Source organism: Aegilops tauschii, chromosome 5 (genome assembly GCF_002575655.3).
Source record: "Aegilops tauschii subsp. strangulata cultivar AL8/78 chromosome 5, Aet v6.0, whole genome shotgun sequence".
NCBI classification, from domain to species: Eukaryota; Viridiplantae; Streptophyta; class Magnoliopsida; order Poales; family Poaceae; genus Aegilops; species Aegilops tauschii.
The window spans coordinates 579,029,420-579,045,776 of record NC_053039.3 but is presented as its reverse complement, the minus strand read 5'-3'; the positions used below and the strand labels follow the sequence as shown (position 1 = coordinate 579,045,776).

The 16,357-nt window shown below is 43.6% G+C and overlaps 1 protein-coding gene across 1 annotated transcript; it reads right to left on the bottom strand.

Annotated features, from left to right (window-relative positions):
- Nucleotides 1-10,056: 10,056 nt before the first annotated feature.
- On the bottom strand, nt 10,057-11,746 carry LOC109762734 (transcription factor MYB60). Its single transcript, XM_020321607.4, has 3 exons — nt 11,381-11,746; nt 11,147-11,276; nt 10,057-10,757 (listed from the first exon to the last, which is right to left on the bottom strand). Exons 1-3 carry the CDS (start codon nt 11,517-11,519, stop codon nt 10,178-10,180), a joined length of 849 nt encoding a protein of 282 aa, XP_020177196.1. The 5' UTR covers nt 11,520-11,746; the 3' UTR covers nt 10,057-10,177.
- Nucleotides 11,747-16,357: the final 4,611 nt, after the last annotated feature.

Below are 16,357 nucleotides of genomic sequence, written 5' to 3'. Positions count from 1 at the left end.
TGGCAGGGTGCGTGTGTGTGCGTGCGTGCATGTGTGTGTTAGTTGGCGAGGTGTACGGGTGTGTGACCGCGTTGGGCGCGCTGGACCCCGTCGCGCCGGAGCACGTGTGTTCATGTCGGTGGCGCGAGCCACGAAACATGGGACGTGGGGGGTGCGCGAGTGGGGGCGTCCGGAGTGCGGCGTGGCGTGTCAGTGCATGCCCGTATAACACCCACTCCCCTCCCGTACATTGTAATGCCGCCCGAATTCGTGCTTGAGGAAGAAAAAGGATGTCGTTGCGACGGGCGTTCGTGCGCCGAGAGAGCTCCTGTCCACTATCTCCCTCCCTTCTCCTCCTTCTGTTTGTTTAAGCGAGTCCACAGGGACTGAGAGAGAGCTCCGGTGAGAGGCAGAGTGAGGGCTTGGAGCCAACAATTGGCATCAGAGCTGCGGTGCCGGGGGTGATTGCCGGCGATGTCGCTTGTGTCGTACGCTGGCGGAGCGGGGAATCCGATGTCCCTACAGTGCCCGACGCTCACCGATGACAACTACACCATGTGGGCGATCAAGGTCGAGGCCAACCTCGACACGCAGGGGCTGTGGGAGGCGGTGGCTCCGGTGGACGCTCCAGCGGCGGTCTACCCGAAGAATAACAAGACGGCGAGGGCTTACCTGCTCGCACTAGTAGAAAACAGGGCTTGGCACATGGCAGTATTCACATTAATCCCGGTTCAGTCACGAACCGGGACTAATGTGAGCATTCGTCCCGGTTCGTGCGGCTAAGGCATTAGTCCCGGTTCACCTGGGCCCTTTAGTCCCGGTTGGTGCCACGAACCGGGACTAAAGGGTGCGATGCCCATTAGTCCCGGCTAGTGGCACCAACCGGGACTAAAGGTCTAAACCTTTAGTCCCGGTTGGTGCCACCAACCGGTACTAATGGGCTTTGAGGCATTAGTACCGGTTCATGGCACGAATCGGTACTAAAGGTCCCATTTTCAAACTCTACCCCCCCCTCTAAAACAAAAGAAAATGATGGAAATGTCAAAAAATAAAATAAAATAAGTTTCCCATGTGATATGTGGTCTAGTTGTTGGGAAAATTAACAAATATGAATTTCGACTTTATTTGCAAAATCTCTCTGGAATTTGTAAAATGGGCATAACTTTTGCATACGAACTCGGATGAAAAAGTTTTTTTATATGAAAAATCATCTACTCGAAAAGTTACATCCGAATTTAACTGGGGGAACCCCGTTTAACATTTTCAAAATCCTCAAAAACTTAACAGAAAAAAAGTTACGGGGCTTTTAAGATCTAGAGTGGAAAAAATCGAAAAAAATTCAAACTGTGGTCAAACAATGGTCAAACTATTTATTCTAGAATATTAGTGTTACTAAATAATTATTTCAGTTATTTTGAATTTTGGTCAAATCTGGTCAAACTGTGGTCAAACTGTGATCAAACAATGGTCAAACTAATTATTCAAGAAATATTAGTGTTACTAAATAATATTTTTTTTAAACAATAGTTTCAAACTCAAACAGTGAAATGTGTCACTTCATGCTCAAGCAAAATTCTTGAGGGTTAATAGGATTGACATCTTACTATTGTCAGGAAAACAACAAGTGCAGACTTGGAAACGAGGGAGAATAGAACCCGGAAGTTAAGCGTGCTCAGGCTGGGGGAGTGGGAGGATGGGTGACCGTTCGGGAAGTTAGATGATTTGGAATGATGAGGGGTGATTAGAGATTAGAGGATAAATTGAGCAGTGATGATTAGAGATTAGAGGTTAAAATAATTCAGAAATTTGAAAATAAAAAAAAATTCAAAAAAAATTTCAAAAAAAATCATAAAATTTCACCAACCGGGACTAAAGGTGGAGCTCCACGTGGCCGCGGCCTTTAGTCCCGGTTCATGTAAGAACCGGGACTAAAAGGGAGAGGCATTAGTAACGACCCTTTAGTCCCGGAAACCGGGACTAAAGGGCCTTACCAACCGGGAAAAAAGCCCCTTTTTCTATTAGTGTCGGAGCACTCGTTGAGGACATCCTGCTGCAGGTGTCGTCGAAGAAGATGGGTGCGGAGGTGTGGACGAGCCTCAAGGCACGACTCGTTGGCGCGGATCGGGTCCGGGCGGCTCTCTGCCGCAACTTCGACCGGCTGCGCATGGCGGACGACGAGTCACCGGACGCCTACGCCAGTATTATTTGAGGCATGGCGGCGTGCTACGCGGGGCTCGGGACGACGCTGGATGATGCGGAAATGGTCAAGAAGCTGCTGGACGCGGTGCCAGACTGCCTGTACGGGGCGGTGGCCGGCATCGAGCAATTCTGCGACGTGGAGACCATGTCGTTCGAAGAGGCACTCGGACGGCTGAAAGCGTTAGAGGAGTGGACGTGGCAGCGCAGTCAGGACATCGGTGGAGGTGGCAGCGACTAGCTCATGCTCACTGCGGCATAGTGGGCGGTGCAGGGAAGTGGCGGCTTGGACCATGACGACGTCGGTGGTGGCAGCACGGTGCCAAGCGGTGGAGGGAAGCGACGCGGTTACCGGGCACTTCCGACGCGAGTGCACAAAACCGCGGAAGGCAGAGGCGGTGGAGCAGGTTCTTCTCGCCGATGTCGATGTTGAGGGGCCAGCACTCCTCTAGACCATGTCTTAGGGGGTGAGTGTTGGCCAATAAGCCACGGCGACCGCGTTGAGTATGCGTACGCGCGCCGGACGTGTCGGATGCTGGTCAGTAGTAGCGTCAGGTATGTGGCAGGGTGCGTGTGTGTGTCTGCGCATGTGTGTTAGTTGGTAAGGTGTACGGGTGTGTGACCGCGTTGGGCGCTGGACTCGGTCGCGCCGGAGCGTGAGCCGCAGAGCGTGGGTCATGGGGGGTGCGCGAGTGGGGGCGTCCGGAGCGCGGCGTGGTGTGTTAATGGGACTGAGATCCGGTGCCTTGGCACACACAAGGCACGCGTGAACAGTGCAATGCCTTGAGCTTTCAACCGTTTGATCGGAAATCAAGGTTCCAGATGTCAGTAAACAGTACCCGCGCTACAGTGTGTTGGTCCTGTAGCGATGTACTGTAGCGGTGACTCTTGATGTTCATCGGATCGTCGCTTGTAGATCCAACGGCCAGGAGATGCCCTCAAGGCACGATACTGTTCACGCGTGCCTTGTGTGTGCCAAGGCACCGGATCTCAGTCCGTGTTAGTGCACGCCCGTATAAAACCCACTCTCCTCCCGTAGATTGTAAGGCTGCTCAAGTTCGTGCTTGAGGAAGAAAAAGGCCGTCGTTGTGGCAGGCGTTCGCGCGTCGGGAAAGCTCCGATCCACTGTCTCCCTCCCTTCTCCTCCTTCCGTCCGTTCGAGCAAGTCCACAGAGGAGAGAGCTCCGGAGAGAGGGAGAGCGATGGTTTGGAGCCAACAGATCACCCTTCGTCATGGTCCACAGAGGAGAGAGGAGAGTGCTTTTATCTTCTTATTACTCCCTTGGTCTGAAATTACTTGTCAGAGAAATGAATGTATCTAGACGTATTTAGACGGAGGGCGTATGTGCTAACTCCATTAGTTAGGCTATGATGATAACATATAGTACAACTTATTCTCTGGCTAGACTGAATTATGCACGGTTATAAACATGCACCTACATATTAAGCAAATGTTCTTGCCAAAACATAACTGATCACCTACGAATATTATTTGTGTATCCCTTTTAAAATTTCCTAGGTGGGCCATTGACCTTCTGAATTCACAAGTGGCTAATTTTCTTTGGAACAATTTTCAGGACATAGGAAGATCCACCAAGCCAACTGGCAGTTAGTTCAAAAAAAAATCTGGCAGTTAGTTTGCATGAAACAGGAGTTTGCACGTTTGGGGTTTCCAAATTTGCTTCCAAGATGGCCAACTGTATAGTTTGTTGTTTAAAAAGGGGTTCCTTGGATGTGCGTGAATCAGGTCTGGTGGCTTATTGTCAAGCTGGATTCCTGTAATCTGAGTTGTTTTTGTCAATAAATTTGTGCGTGGAGTTTGATGAATTATTGTGGACCAGGATTTTGGCTTTTTTTTCAATAGAATGGGAGCTGTGGAGCTCTCCATATTTATCTAAAATTAATATTATTTGTTTAAAACATTCAGGTTGAGGGGGCTAGAAAGATATCGTTGGAAACCACAAAATATTAACTAGCCTTTGTTACTTAGCTTGCCTTTTTCTCTTAAGAGGACAGAACCTTATTGGTTGGGCTTTATTTTCAACAACTTTGTACTAGTATAACAAATAAATTGTGTGTAGGCCAGGTGCATCGTCTTGACGCAGGGTTTGAAAGATTGATAAAATATTGTCTTTTTTGTTTAAAGATTTCATACCCTCCGACCTACCCAAGGGCAAAACTCATAACCAAGAGATTCAGAGTCATTGATCCATCGGAGGACTAGCGGCTCGATGTCACCGCCTGTAGACTAAAGTCTCTTATAAGAAACGAGACTTCCCAAAGCAAGAGATGAATATCTTACTCGCCATTATATTTCAATCTCAGCATTGTCCAATCCCATTGCCTGTGTTACTTGTTATGTCTTTGGATCCTACGTATTTGATTTCATGGGTATAGGCATAAAGGCACCAGGAATTACCAAACAGTAACATGATTTACAACATGCACTCCCGGACTAACACGACCATTTCCACTACGGTAGAGTGTCACTAGATGGTGACCGAGAACGCGGTGATAACTGGACCTTAGCACCGGGCGCTGTGCAGGTTCGTATGGTGTACATGGTGTATTATGAGTTATGAAACGAAGTGGTACTTGGTATAGGATTGATGGAACGCAAGTGAACGTGGCGAGCGGTATGTGTCCCAGCGGAAGGGCAAGTCCATGGTCATCAACTCCAGGCAGTCCCGCATGGTAACACTGGTGTCCATTTAGTGGGACGACTTAGGTGATCCAAGCTACCGTTGAGTTGCTTAGCCAGTAGTACAAAAGAGAAATGATAGCACATATAATTAAGACTAGAATGTTTTGCGCAACGAACATATCGTGTGGTGCTCGTAGTCGTTTTGATGTACTGTCTATTTGTTTTGACTAGTGTATTTGTTCGATTTGCACTTGTTAAGAACGGCGAAATTGCAAAAGCTTGTAAGAAGAGATAAAATGGGGCATATCATATCCATTCTACAAAACACAAAAGTAAAACAAGTTACATTACACTATCTGTGGAAACAATACAAATGCGCATACGACGCTACATCTACGACCTGTGTGTCCGACACTTACTTTGCTTTCACATAGCAATTGACATACATGTAGTGACTCCATTAATATTCGATGCACATACTAACCATGTTTTGCTTAATTGTACTTGTTGGCTACAACTTCATACATTAATTTTCTCAAAGAGGATGCCATATTGCCAATTGATCCCATTTGTTAGTTAAATTTCCTCTCAAGTTTAGGATTCACCATCAGGTTATATGAGTGTACTATTAACTATTTGAGTAGTACTATTTTACACAAAATTTTGAATTCCAGATTATAAATTAGAATTTCATGCATAAACAATATTGGCAGACTTTACAATGTCATGTCACATCATATCACATTGTTTCTTTGGATTTCAGGGCAGAAATCATCACAAATTAATGAGGGTAGAATCATTTAAGAAGATTTACTTTAAGTAAACATTGGAACTATTAAGGTTTAAATTCATATCTCTATTACTATTATGTAATCCTTCCATTGACATATACTCCCTCTGTAAACTAATATATGATCATTGAGGAAGTATAAGATGTTTTTGATATCTTAGTGGACTACATATGGACTGAAATGAGTGAACAGACACACTAAAATATGTCTACATACACCCAAATCAGAAAAAGTTAGAACATCTTATAATAGTGAACAAAGAGAGCATTATGAAGTGGGAGTTGGTATGTTGCTTCGTTTGTTTCATCTTCGGGTCCCTATGATCGCTCGAGTATCGCACGACCTCCGCACCCTGCCACCGATTTTTATCCCAGACAAACCCATGGCTAAACACTTCTCAATCAAGAAGGGCATTTTGCATTATGATGTGCAGGGAGAGGAAGAGGAGATTGACCTTGAGGCAGTCATACCAGAATGAAGCAGATCTTGCACTAAAGCAGGAGGTGCAACTTGATGACGATGAGGAAGGAGAGAGGCGTATGCTACATATGCAAACATTTACGAGCTTGGAGACTCCATCAACAACATGACCGACCTCGCCAACCGACATACAACTGGAGGAATGACGTCCCACTTCCCCACATGTAGCCATTCATGGGCTCCAGGTTATTATCAGCCGCCACCACAATGAGCTCTCAAGGTTGGACTTGCAAAAGCCTAAGCTCAGGGATGTCATATACATCAAGATGTGGTGATGACATTTATTTAAATGAACTTATTATGAGCTTCAGCTCATGGAGAGCTTTGAAACACTCATGTTGGTTTTTCCAGCACTTTACTTTGCTCTTTTGTTCCTTTCCTTTTTCGTTTGTTTTTTCGCAGCCTTGCCTTGCTCCTTGTTTTCATTTGTTTTTCTTGGAAGTTTGTTTTCAAAAACAAAACGAATATCAATCCTTTTTCTCATTGAGGTTTCTTTGGTATCTTTTGCTAATTCTTTTTACAGTAAAGTTGATCTACATTGAGGAATAAGGAACTCATCATAAGGAAGAGAAGGGCGAACATTCATGGACGTGAGCTATGTCCTATGACTCAGGGGCGGAGGTAGGGGGGGATGAGCCCCCCCCCCCCCCCCGCCCCCCCAACATGCACGTCGAACCTATGTATTGTAGCACCAGTTTGGTACGACCAGTACTAATTTGGACTAATTAGCCCCCCCCCCCCAACGTGCACGTCGAACCTACGTATTGTAGCACTAGTTTGGTACGACCAGGACTAATTAGCCCCCCCCCCCATGGTAATGTCAAGCCTAAGCCTAATAGGGATGGCCAAACCTGCAAGGAGATTCGCCAATGAGTCTTCTTTAATTTGTGTTATGTAAGCTGCAGAAATTCTTGAGTTAGATGGGTTTAATTAGGGCAATAATGTCTTGTTTATCCTCTTCTTTTTTGCGGGTAATTTCTTGTTTATCCTCACAAATATGTACCGTAAATTAGGCATGACACATGGATTCTCTTGTTCGGCTTTAATTTGTCCATTGTCACCGATCTGTATTTTTGTGTTTGTGTAGTCCTGTTTGATTTCTTGGATTGTGGCATCAAAGTTTAGTTCTGACACGTGAATTCTAGCATTAAATATGTACTGTAAATTAGGCATGACAAAAGATTCTAGCTTCAAAGTTTAGTTCTGATGAAATTATAGACATCTTTGATCTTCTTGATAATCGTAAAGCCAATTTTAAACTAATAGAAATGTAACTTTTTTGCATTGTTGATTGACCATATGGTCTATTCTGAACCATCAGAGATAATTATCATGTTTACAAATTGTAATGCTAGATTTTGTTTTCTTGTTGTGTCTCCCCCCCCCCCCCCCCAAAACTCAAATCATGGCTCCGCCCCTGCCATGACTCCCGCTTTTTGAGCTTGGAATACCAATGCAAGTTGTAGTAGCTTGCATGTGCCATGTATTCAAGTGAAAGTAAATCTTGATGGCTAGAACGAAGTTTTTATTCAATTAGATGAATTAATTAATTAGATTTTGTTCTATTTCATAACCAAAACTTGCCATGAGACTGATTTGTAGAGAAAGTAATGATAATCCATGCATAAGACGAAGTCTCTCAAAAGACATAGTTGTTGAGAAAATTTGTTAAAAGCAGCTAGTATTAGAGATACTCAAACCCAATAGTATTTAATTTGATAGACTCAATAACACTTCAGGATAAAGTTGTCTAGAGGAACCAAGTTAGAGGTGATTGAGATTATTAGATGCCAAAACTTGGTGTGCAAAACATGATATATTGCTTTAAGCATGCATGTCTTATGGCCCTATCGCTAAGATATTATTTTACGCGTATCTTGTGAGCTTTGTCACCCCTGTTAAGATATATTGACGACTCAGCTGGCCTATGAACGATCTAACCGAGTTTCAGCTTGGATTTCGGTTATTGAGTTGGTTAACGCGTGTAAACAAATGTTATAACGAATATTATTTGGCTTTCTCTGGAGGGAGTGTTTTTGTGGGAAAATGAATAATGATCATTATGCTCAATTCGGCTTGATCCACAACAATATCCAAAGTGCATGTATCATTTTTAGGAATGCATGATCTCGTCATCGTAAGGCAAAAGTTTCAGTAAACAATGATGGAAAGAGTACCACTGAGCCTTGATGAGGCAATACTCATGAGTGTTAGTGGTTTATTCTAGCATCATGCTATCTTTTACATACGTTTTTGTTGTAAAGTTCTTCCTAAGCGTTCCTGACAATTACTCCCTCCGTTCCTAAACATAAGTCTTTTTAGAGATTTCAGTGCGGACTATATACAGATGTATATATAGACATACTTTAGAGTGTAGATTCACTCGTTTTTCTCTGTATGTAGTTCATAGTGGAATCTCTATAAAGACCTATATTTAGGAACGGAGGGAGTAAGTGTTAACTCAACAAATTAGAATAATTGCTAATTAATTACTTTATCTAAGTTAATGCAAATTTTGTTCTAAATATCTTTGCCTAACAAGGTTACATTAATGACAGTAGGTAGGTGGACCGTGGTGTGGAATAAGCATGCATATAATTCTGGTCCCTGCTCGAAATCAACCGACTGATTTCCTCCCGAAATCAGTCGGGTCCATAGCCATCCGATTCATCCCTGTGTAGCCGTGGATGGGGTCAACACATCAGCATGCTCCCGGCTTTCTCCTCCTGAGTCAGCAAACACAATGTTCGCAGCGGACATCTCCGTCGCCACCGCTCCAGCGCTGCTGCAGAGTAGGAGAACCACCCCATGCCGGCGACAACATGGCTTCATTGCAGCACCAATGGCCGGCGACGAGGCTTCATTGCAGCACCGGCAGCCGACGACGAGGGCTTCATTGCAGCACCGGCGGCGACGACGAGAGCTTCATTGTAGCACCAGCGGCTTCATTGCAGCACCGGTGGCCGTGACAAGGCCTTCATTGCATCAGCGGCACCGGCGGCTTCATCGCAGCACCGGTGACCCGACGGCGTCGCGCCCCATACAACATGCAAGACCGGCGAGTGGGTTGCAGGCTCGCAACACGGGTGGAAGTTGCAACGCAGCGTGCCAGGCGCCACCCTCGACAGCGCCGGCGACGCTCTGTACAACCGGCCGGCAGCGCCCCTGGTGGCGTCAACGACCCCCGAACGGCGCTCCATTGCAGCCCCGCCGGCCTCCATCTTCTTCTGCAGCTCCGGATGCCACCACTGCAGCCCCGGTGGCATGTCTCTGCAGCTACGGTGGTCCGGCGTGTCTCTGCAGCTACGGTGGTCCGGCGTGTCTCTGCAGCATCAGGGTTTGCGCGAGGGAGAGGAGGGATGGGTGCGCGGGAGGAGCACGTGCAGATTTCGGCCAGGCGGGTGGAGGAGGAAACTACCGGAGTGGAGGAGAAAAGCCATGCCGGGCGAGATCTTAGAGAGAGGTTGAAGACGAGAGGAAGTCAAACTGGGAAAAACGTGCGGCTGTGCGCTTCAGGCTGGTCGTAATGGTAGTATCATAGCTAGTATCATGCATGCAAACTAGGCAATTTTGATGAGGTGTCATAGAATTAAATGAAAAAAAAAGAGGAGTGGGTATCATAATAAATGCTATGCTACTATGTGTCATGCATGACAATAAATAGAGTACTACGTGATACTAATATATGATACTATGCATTAGGGAGATAGTATCATACACTAGTATCATATGCATGATACTAGTATATGATACTCCCCATTACAACCAGCCTCACATCGTGGGATAAGGGAGGGAGCGAGATAAGCGGCGCGTGGAGCCCACCGGACGCGTGTCGATCGTTCAAGACGGCTTACAAGCACGATTGATCAACCGGATGATTTTAAACGTTTTCCATAATTCTGTCAATACGCATATGCATGCATATACAGCTGCGAGTCCGAATCAAAGAACAAGCGGGCGACGGGGTTAAGGAGGACATATGGAGCTCGTTATCTCTGTCTTTTATTATACCTTTATAAAACCAACGGCTTATTAACCGGAAACACAAGATTGGCCACCAAGAGTGGTAAGAAACAGACAGGGCCTATCAAAACATGATGGGGTTTGCACAGCAACCAGCAGAGATGTCTATGAGCCCGTCCATGGCAGCCTGCCCCGGTACCATGTCGTCGAGCAACCAGTTCTCGAGCACCGAGAAGGTGGTGGCCATGTCAGCCTTGCCACGTCCGGTCAATATGTCCGAGGACGAGAACCTGTCGCCACTGGTCATGGAAACTGAAGCACCGGCCTCTCCATCCGTCCGGAACTCCTGCATGGCCACCATACCCTTGTAGTCTGCCAGATCCGTCGATGGGGCCTTGGGCATCCAAGACTGGAAGAGCTTCGAGACAGCCATGGTAGCAGGTGTAACGTTGCCCGTGGTGGTCTCAGGGTAACCCATGGCGGCTTGCATGGCAGAGTCGAGGTTACTGCTGCTAGGGTTGTAGTAATTCATGCTGGTGGTTTGCTCAGCTGCATTAGGGGCAGTGGACGTGTGCTGGAAGAAGTGATCTGCCGGATGTGTTTGTTGTTGCAGCCTCTTCACTTTCTTCTTCAGGTGTGTGTTCCAGTAGTTCTTGATGTCGTTGTCTGTTCTTTGGGGGAGGTAGGAGGCTATTGCTGCCCACCTGAATTTACATAGGAAGAATAGTCAGCGCCAAGTTCACACACAAGCGTACAAAACTGGAAAACATAGAATAGTTTTTTGACAGTTGAAGGTTCAGATGAGTCTGTCACAAAGTTATAGTTTTGCTTATAATAGACTTAACACTAGACAAGCAAGACAAAATTTTGGAGATTGAAATAGTAAAAGTGCTAGCACTGCAATTCGATTAATCCCTTTTGATGGTACATGGAAATAATTAGAGCAAATTCAACACAAAGGATTTTAGTTGGAACAAAGTGAACATTCATTTTGTTGAATATGAGCCCTAAGAAAGATATGAAATGAGCATCAATTTTGTTAAATATTATCTCTCAGCAACACACAGTTCAAGATAGAGACATGATTACTTACTTGTTGCCAAGCAATGCCTGTAGGTGTATGATTATCCCTTCCTCATGCTGGGTGAAGTTTCCTCTCTTGATCCCGGGTCTGAGGTAGTTTGTCCACCGCAGCCTGCAGCTCTTGCTGCACCTCATCAACCCTACAATTAACCAATCCATCACCAAAGCAAACAAGCAACAACATATTGTATTAATTACTACTCTCATAGATTGGTCGATCAAAAGACAAGAATCATCTACCAACCGGTGTTCTCCGGCACGGAGCGCCAGTTCCCGGGCCCGTGCTGCTGGATGTAGGAGACAAGGATGATGTCCTCCTCCGGCGTCCATGGCCCCTTCTTCACGCTGGCGCCACCATTGTCGCAGCAGGGTGGCCTCCCCATGTCGTCGTTGCCGCCAGATAATATAGCTAGGCAACTATATATATATATATATATAGCTAGTTGAAGAGTACCTAGGTACGTTGTGATAAATAGAGATATAGCCTAGCCTAATTTGCCTCAACGGCCATGGCCGGCACTCCTCCACACTAGACTGACCTCTGAAACTAAGCTTCTCCTCTCCCCATGGTCTCCTTTTATTCGAAGACACCAGCCCTGCAGTGCTGGCTGGCCTGCGGCTTTCCTCAGCTGCATGTGACCACATATCATATGGAGCCTTCCTCCTCCCTGTGCTAGTGTGCTTTCCATGCATGCAAAAGTCAGCCAGGGTGCATCCAGCAGCCTCTTTCCTCGGGTCCATCTCTTTGGTGAAAGAGATCACATGCAGAGTGAACTTTGGCTTGCTTTTCCCACATGAAAGGTTGACGTATTGCTTGGGGACTTGTGATCAACCAATAGTCTATCTGTCTCTTTCTCCGGGGCTTCTTTTGTGCAGCTGGTGCTCATGAAGGGAGTAATTGCGTTGCGTGTTCCCTCCTGATTTCTTGGGCATTGATGGGGACAGCGAGTGTGCTCGTGCACATCCATCAGCTGGCACGCGCCGAAAATGCTACGTACACTTACGATTAATCCACCCAATAATTACGGAACCTTCTTCACTAGTCTTTCTCCCCTGATTTTCATCAAAAATGCTAGACGTACAGGCTTTTACAGGGATTCTACAGCCTCCTTCCAAACTTCCCAAACACCCCCCACCTGAATTAATTCAATGGGGGTGAGCCTGCGCCTCTACTCATGACCAATTAAAACTGCCGTAACACCCTGTAATCCCTTCATCTCGTAATCCCCCATACGTTTAGCAAAGCTCGATTTTCATCGAACCAGAAATCCCACGTAAGCCCATCCTAATCCCGTACGACTTTCTCCGTACGTGTAGCATTTTTGGCATCTTTTCTTCTTTCTAGACCACTCTCTCATCCGTAAAGCTTTCATGTGGTACGTACGATCAAGCATGTACGGCCCGACATGGACGACTCGCACCATGTATGTATGGTAATTTCAACAACCAGCTTGTGACACCAAAGTAAGTCAAAAAAAGTGGGCATGCGTGAAATGCAACGTGATTGTATTCTTTTTTTTTTACTTTTGAAACTTCCTTCCATTAAACCAAGCAGCTGGCCACAGAGTTGGCCACCAGATCAACCATACAGGTAAAGTCCGTGCACAGAGGCTGGGATTAGTCACCAAGGTTCGCCCCATACGTCGGTAATGCGCCCGTGAGCTTATTACAAGCTCTTGGGCCGTTGATAAGCTCAAAACATGATCGGCCACGGCCCAACCGACACTTAAACGTAAGTGTTTTTTTTTTGCGGGGACTTAAACGTAAGTGTTGGCATGGCACGACTCACCAAGGCACATTTATAAGTGGGTCGTGCAATGCGGGCCGAGGCCCCAGGCTCAGGCATGGCACATGTATTAAACAGGCTGGCCCGTGGCATTTTAGCCCTAACGGGCCATGTGCTTTTGGGCTAGCTGGGCTATTTTTGTTCTTTTGTCGCTATTTTTTTGGTATGGATATAAAAAATAAAATTAAAAAAACAGGGCCGAGAAGGCAAAATTAGAGGCCCAAACTCGAAAATCGGTCTGTCTTTCTAGAAAAATAAATATAACATGATAATACTAGACTAGAATGTGTTGCAGAGCAATGGGATCTATCAAGAACTGTATATCTTCAACCATTGGTTGCATAGTCCTTTCTGATATTGGGTTAAATTATATGTTTTTTTACATTTTTTGGTAACCAGATTCATGTTTTTGGATGACGTGACGACAATACTTTGGATCATGAAACACTATACGTCTAGTATATAGAAGATGAAAAGAATAATATTAGCTACAAAACTCACAAATCAAAAGGCAACATTCAAAAAATAAAAAGAACAAAATTGATGAGACTCACGGTCAAAGTCTCATGCGGCTCGCCGATCCTTGGCCGATGAAAAACGATTTCCTATATTTGTCGAACTTGAATTACTCATGCCTTCTTCGCGGTCAGGTGCTGCCGTCTGGAGCGAGGCATCAATCGACAGCGGTGGACGGAGAACGAAAAGAAGAGATGCAGACGTCGAGTCGTCGCTGGAGCCTGTACTTGAGGCGTACGTCTGCCTAGACGAACGGTTTGACATGAGCATAGGGCACCCTGCTGCTTCATCGCACATGCGCGGTCCAGAGGCCCATCTCTTGAGGAGACAGCCATACCGATGATTGGAAAAGTCAACGCGCGGCGACTATATCTCGTTTGGAGGGTTTCCTCCACCTGTAGCTACTAGGACGGCCCTTTCTGGCTATTTTCGATCGATTCATCTGTACTTGCTTGCCTGGTTTTTTCGGGTTTTTTCTGTTTTGTTTTCTTCTAGGTTTTTTGTTTCTTCACCGATTTTCTTCAACTTTTCACTAGTTTTCTTTGTCTCTTTCATGATTTTTACTGTTTTTCTTTTATTTATTGTTTTTTCATTTTTCTTTGTTTTCACTTGTTTGTTTTGCAATTATTCTTTATTTAGTTATTTTTCCTCTTTTTTGTTTTCCTTGTTTCTTTCTCGGTTTTCTCAGTTTCCGTTCCTTTTGGAATCATTTTTTCACATTTTTTTGGTTTTCTTTCTTTATTGGGTATCTTCATTTTTCATTGTGTTCTTTGTTGATTTTCACCTGTTTCTTTTTGGTCAACACATGTCAACTTTTTTAGTACACATTCAATATTTTTTGCATACATCAGAGAAATATTTTATATGCATGATTAGCACTTTGAAATACATCATTATTATTTTTTGAAAACTCATATTTTTTATGTATACTTTTTCATACATGTTCCATATTTTTAATACAGCTTAATATTTTTCAAATACAAGAATAACTTTTTTTAGTACCTGGTAAACATTTTTCAATACCAGTGAAATTTTTTATGATGGCAATAAAAAAGTCACACGCAATGTAGATTTTTCATATACATCAGAAATACTTTTATATGCATGAATTTGTTAAAATGCATAATAAACTATTTTATATGTCTAGTTTTATTTAGTATATGTTGTACTTTTTGTGTACACAAGTAACATTTTTTATTAATGTTTAACATTTATACCCATTGTATTTATTTGTATATTTTGTCATATGAATGAATAACATTATATACACATTTACATGTTGAAAATGCTTGATTAATATTTTTGAAATTCTTCATTAAACAATTAAATACATGATCAACTTTTTTCATACACATTATATATTTTTATACATTTTATGTATACAGTAGAAAATTTTCTCTATACACATTTAACGTTTTTTAAGTACTTGGTTAACTTTTTTTCAAATATTTTATGTAAAGTAATTTTATATTATTTATTTAAATTATTTGGAAGTATAAATAAAAGTAAAAAAGAAGTAAAATACGGAGACAAAAATCATGAAAAAATAAAATAAATGAGGGAGTGTCATGTAGCCTCCCGTCGCTAGGCCGGCCCATTTAGGGAGACGCCTGACGCGAGGGTATCTTATGTCCCGCTACAAGCGAGGCATAGGCGTGCCCCAGCCGATGGGACCCACTGAGTTGCATGCTTGGGCCTGTATATTTTATGCTTGAGTTTCATGCACAATGGGTTATACCGTTGTATGGAGAATTTGGGGGCAAAACTGTTAACGTGCATTTTCGTTAACGGGCGCCTGCAGGGCAACACCACCTCCCGCGAGCTGGGCCGGCCCATTGAATTTTTTTCTCATTTTGTTAAAAATGAAAAATGATTGCGCGAGCTGAGATTCGAACCAGCGACCAGTTGGTTTGAGGAATGCCGTGATAACCACCTAGCTAAATGAATGTGATGTGACTACCTACCTTCTTTTCTGTTGATTTACTTAGAATTTTTTCGAACGGTTTTGTTCATTTTTCTTTTTACATTTTTTCCTTTTTTCTTTCTTTATTCTTACACTTTTTGATAATGATAAATGCGCGAACTTTTTTCATTTCGCTTTTTTTGTAAAATCGATGAAGTATTTTTCAATTTGTGAACTTTTTTTGAATTCGATGAATTGTTTTCAAATTGATGAACTCTTTTCTCAAATTCGATGAACTTATTTTAAATTTTGGAACTTTTTGGTTAATTCGATGAAGTTTTTTCTTAAAATCGATGATTTTTTTTCAAATTGGAGGACCTTTTTTCAAAATTGATTAACTTTTTTTCAAATACAATGAACTTTTGTCAAATTTCATGAACTTTTTTTTCAAATTTGATGAGCTTTTTAAAGAATAATCGATGAGCTTTTTCAAATTTGATGAACTTTTTCAAATTTTGGTGAACTTTTATTATCAAATTTAATGATTTTGTTCAAATCCGATGAACTTTTTTTTCAAATTAGATGAACTTCTTTCAAATATGCTGAATTTTTTAAATTCGATGAACTTTTATTGTCAAAATTCATGAACTATTTCCATTTTTGCAAAAAAAATTCAATTGGTACATCCTTTTCTTTTATTCAAATAAAGGATATATAATACTGGTATATGTTTTAAGTTTTGTACTGGAAGAAGTTTCAAATAGAGATGTTTTGCCGGGTGGTTAATGTGATTGGTAATGACGCAGGTGACTGGAGTTCGAATCCAAGTACACCCAATATATGTGAACTTTTTCCATCTAGTGGTGAGAGCGAAGTTTTTTTGGGCCACGGCCCATTACGGCCTTCTATGAGCGCCAGCGCGCGTAATGGGCGCCTGCAGCGCCGATTAGGTGCTCCTGAATTAGGGACCCCTAAAAGCTAGAGGTTTTGTGTGAGCGCACAAATCGCACTCCCAT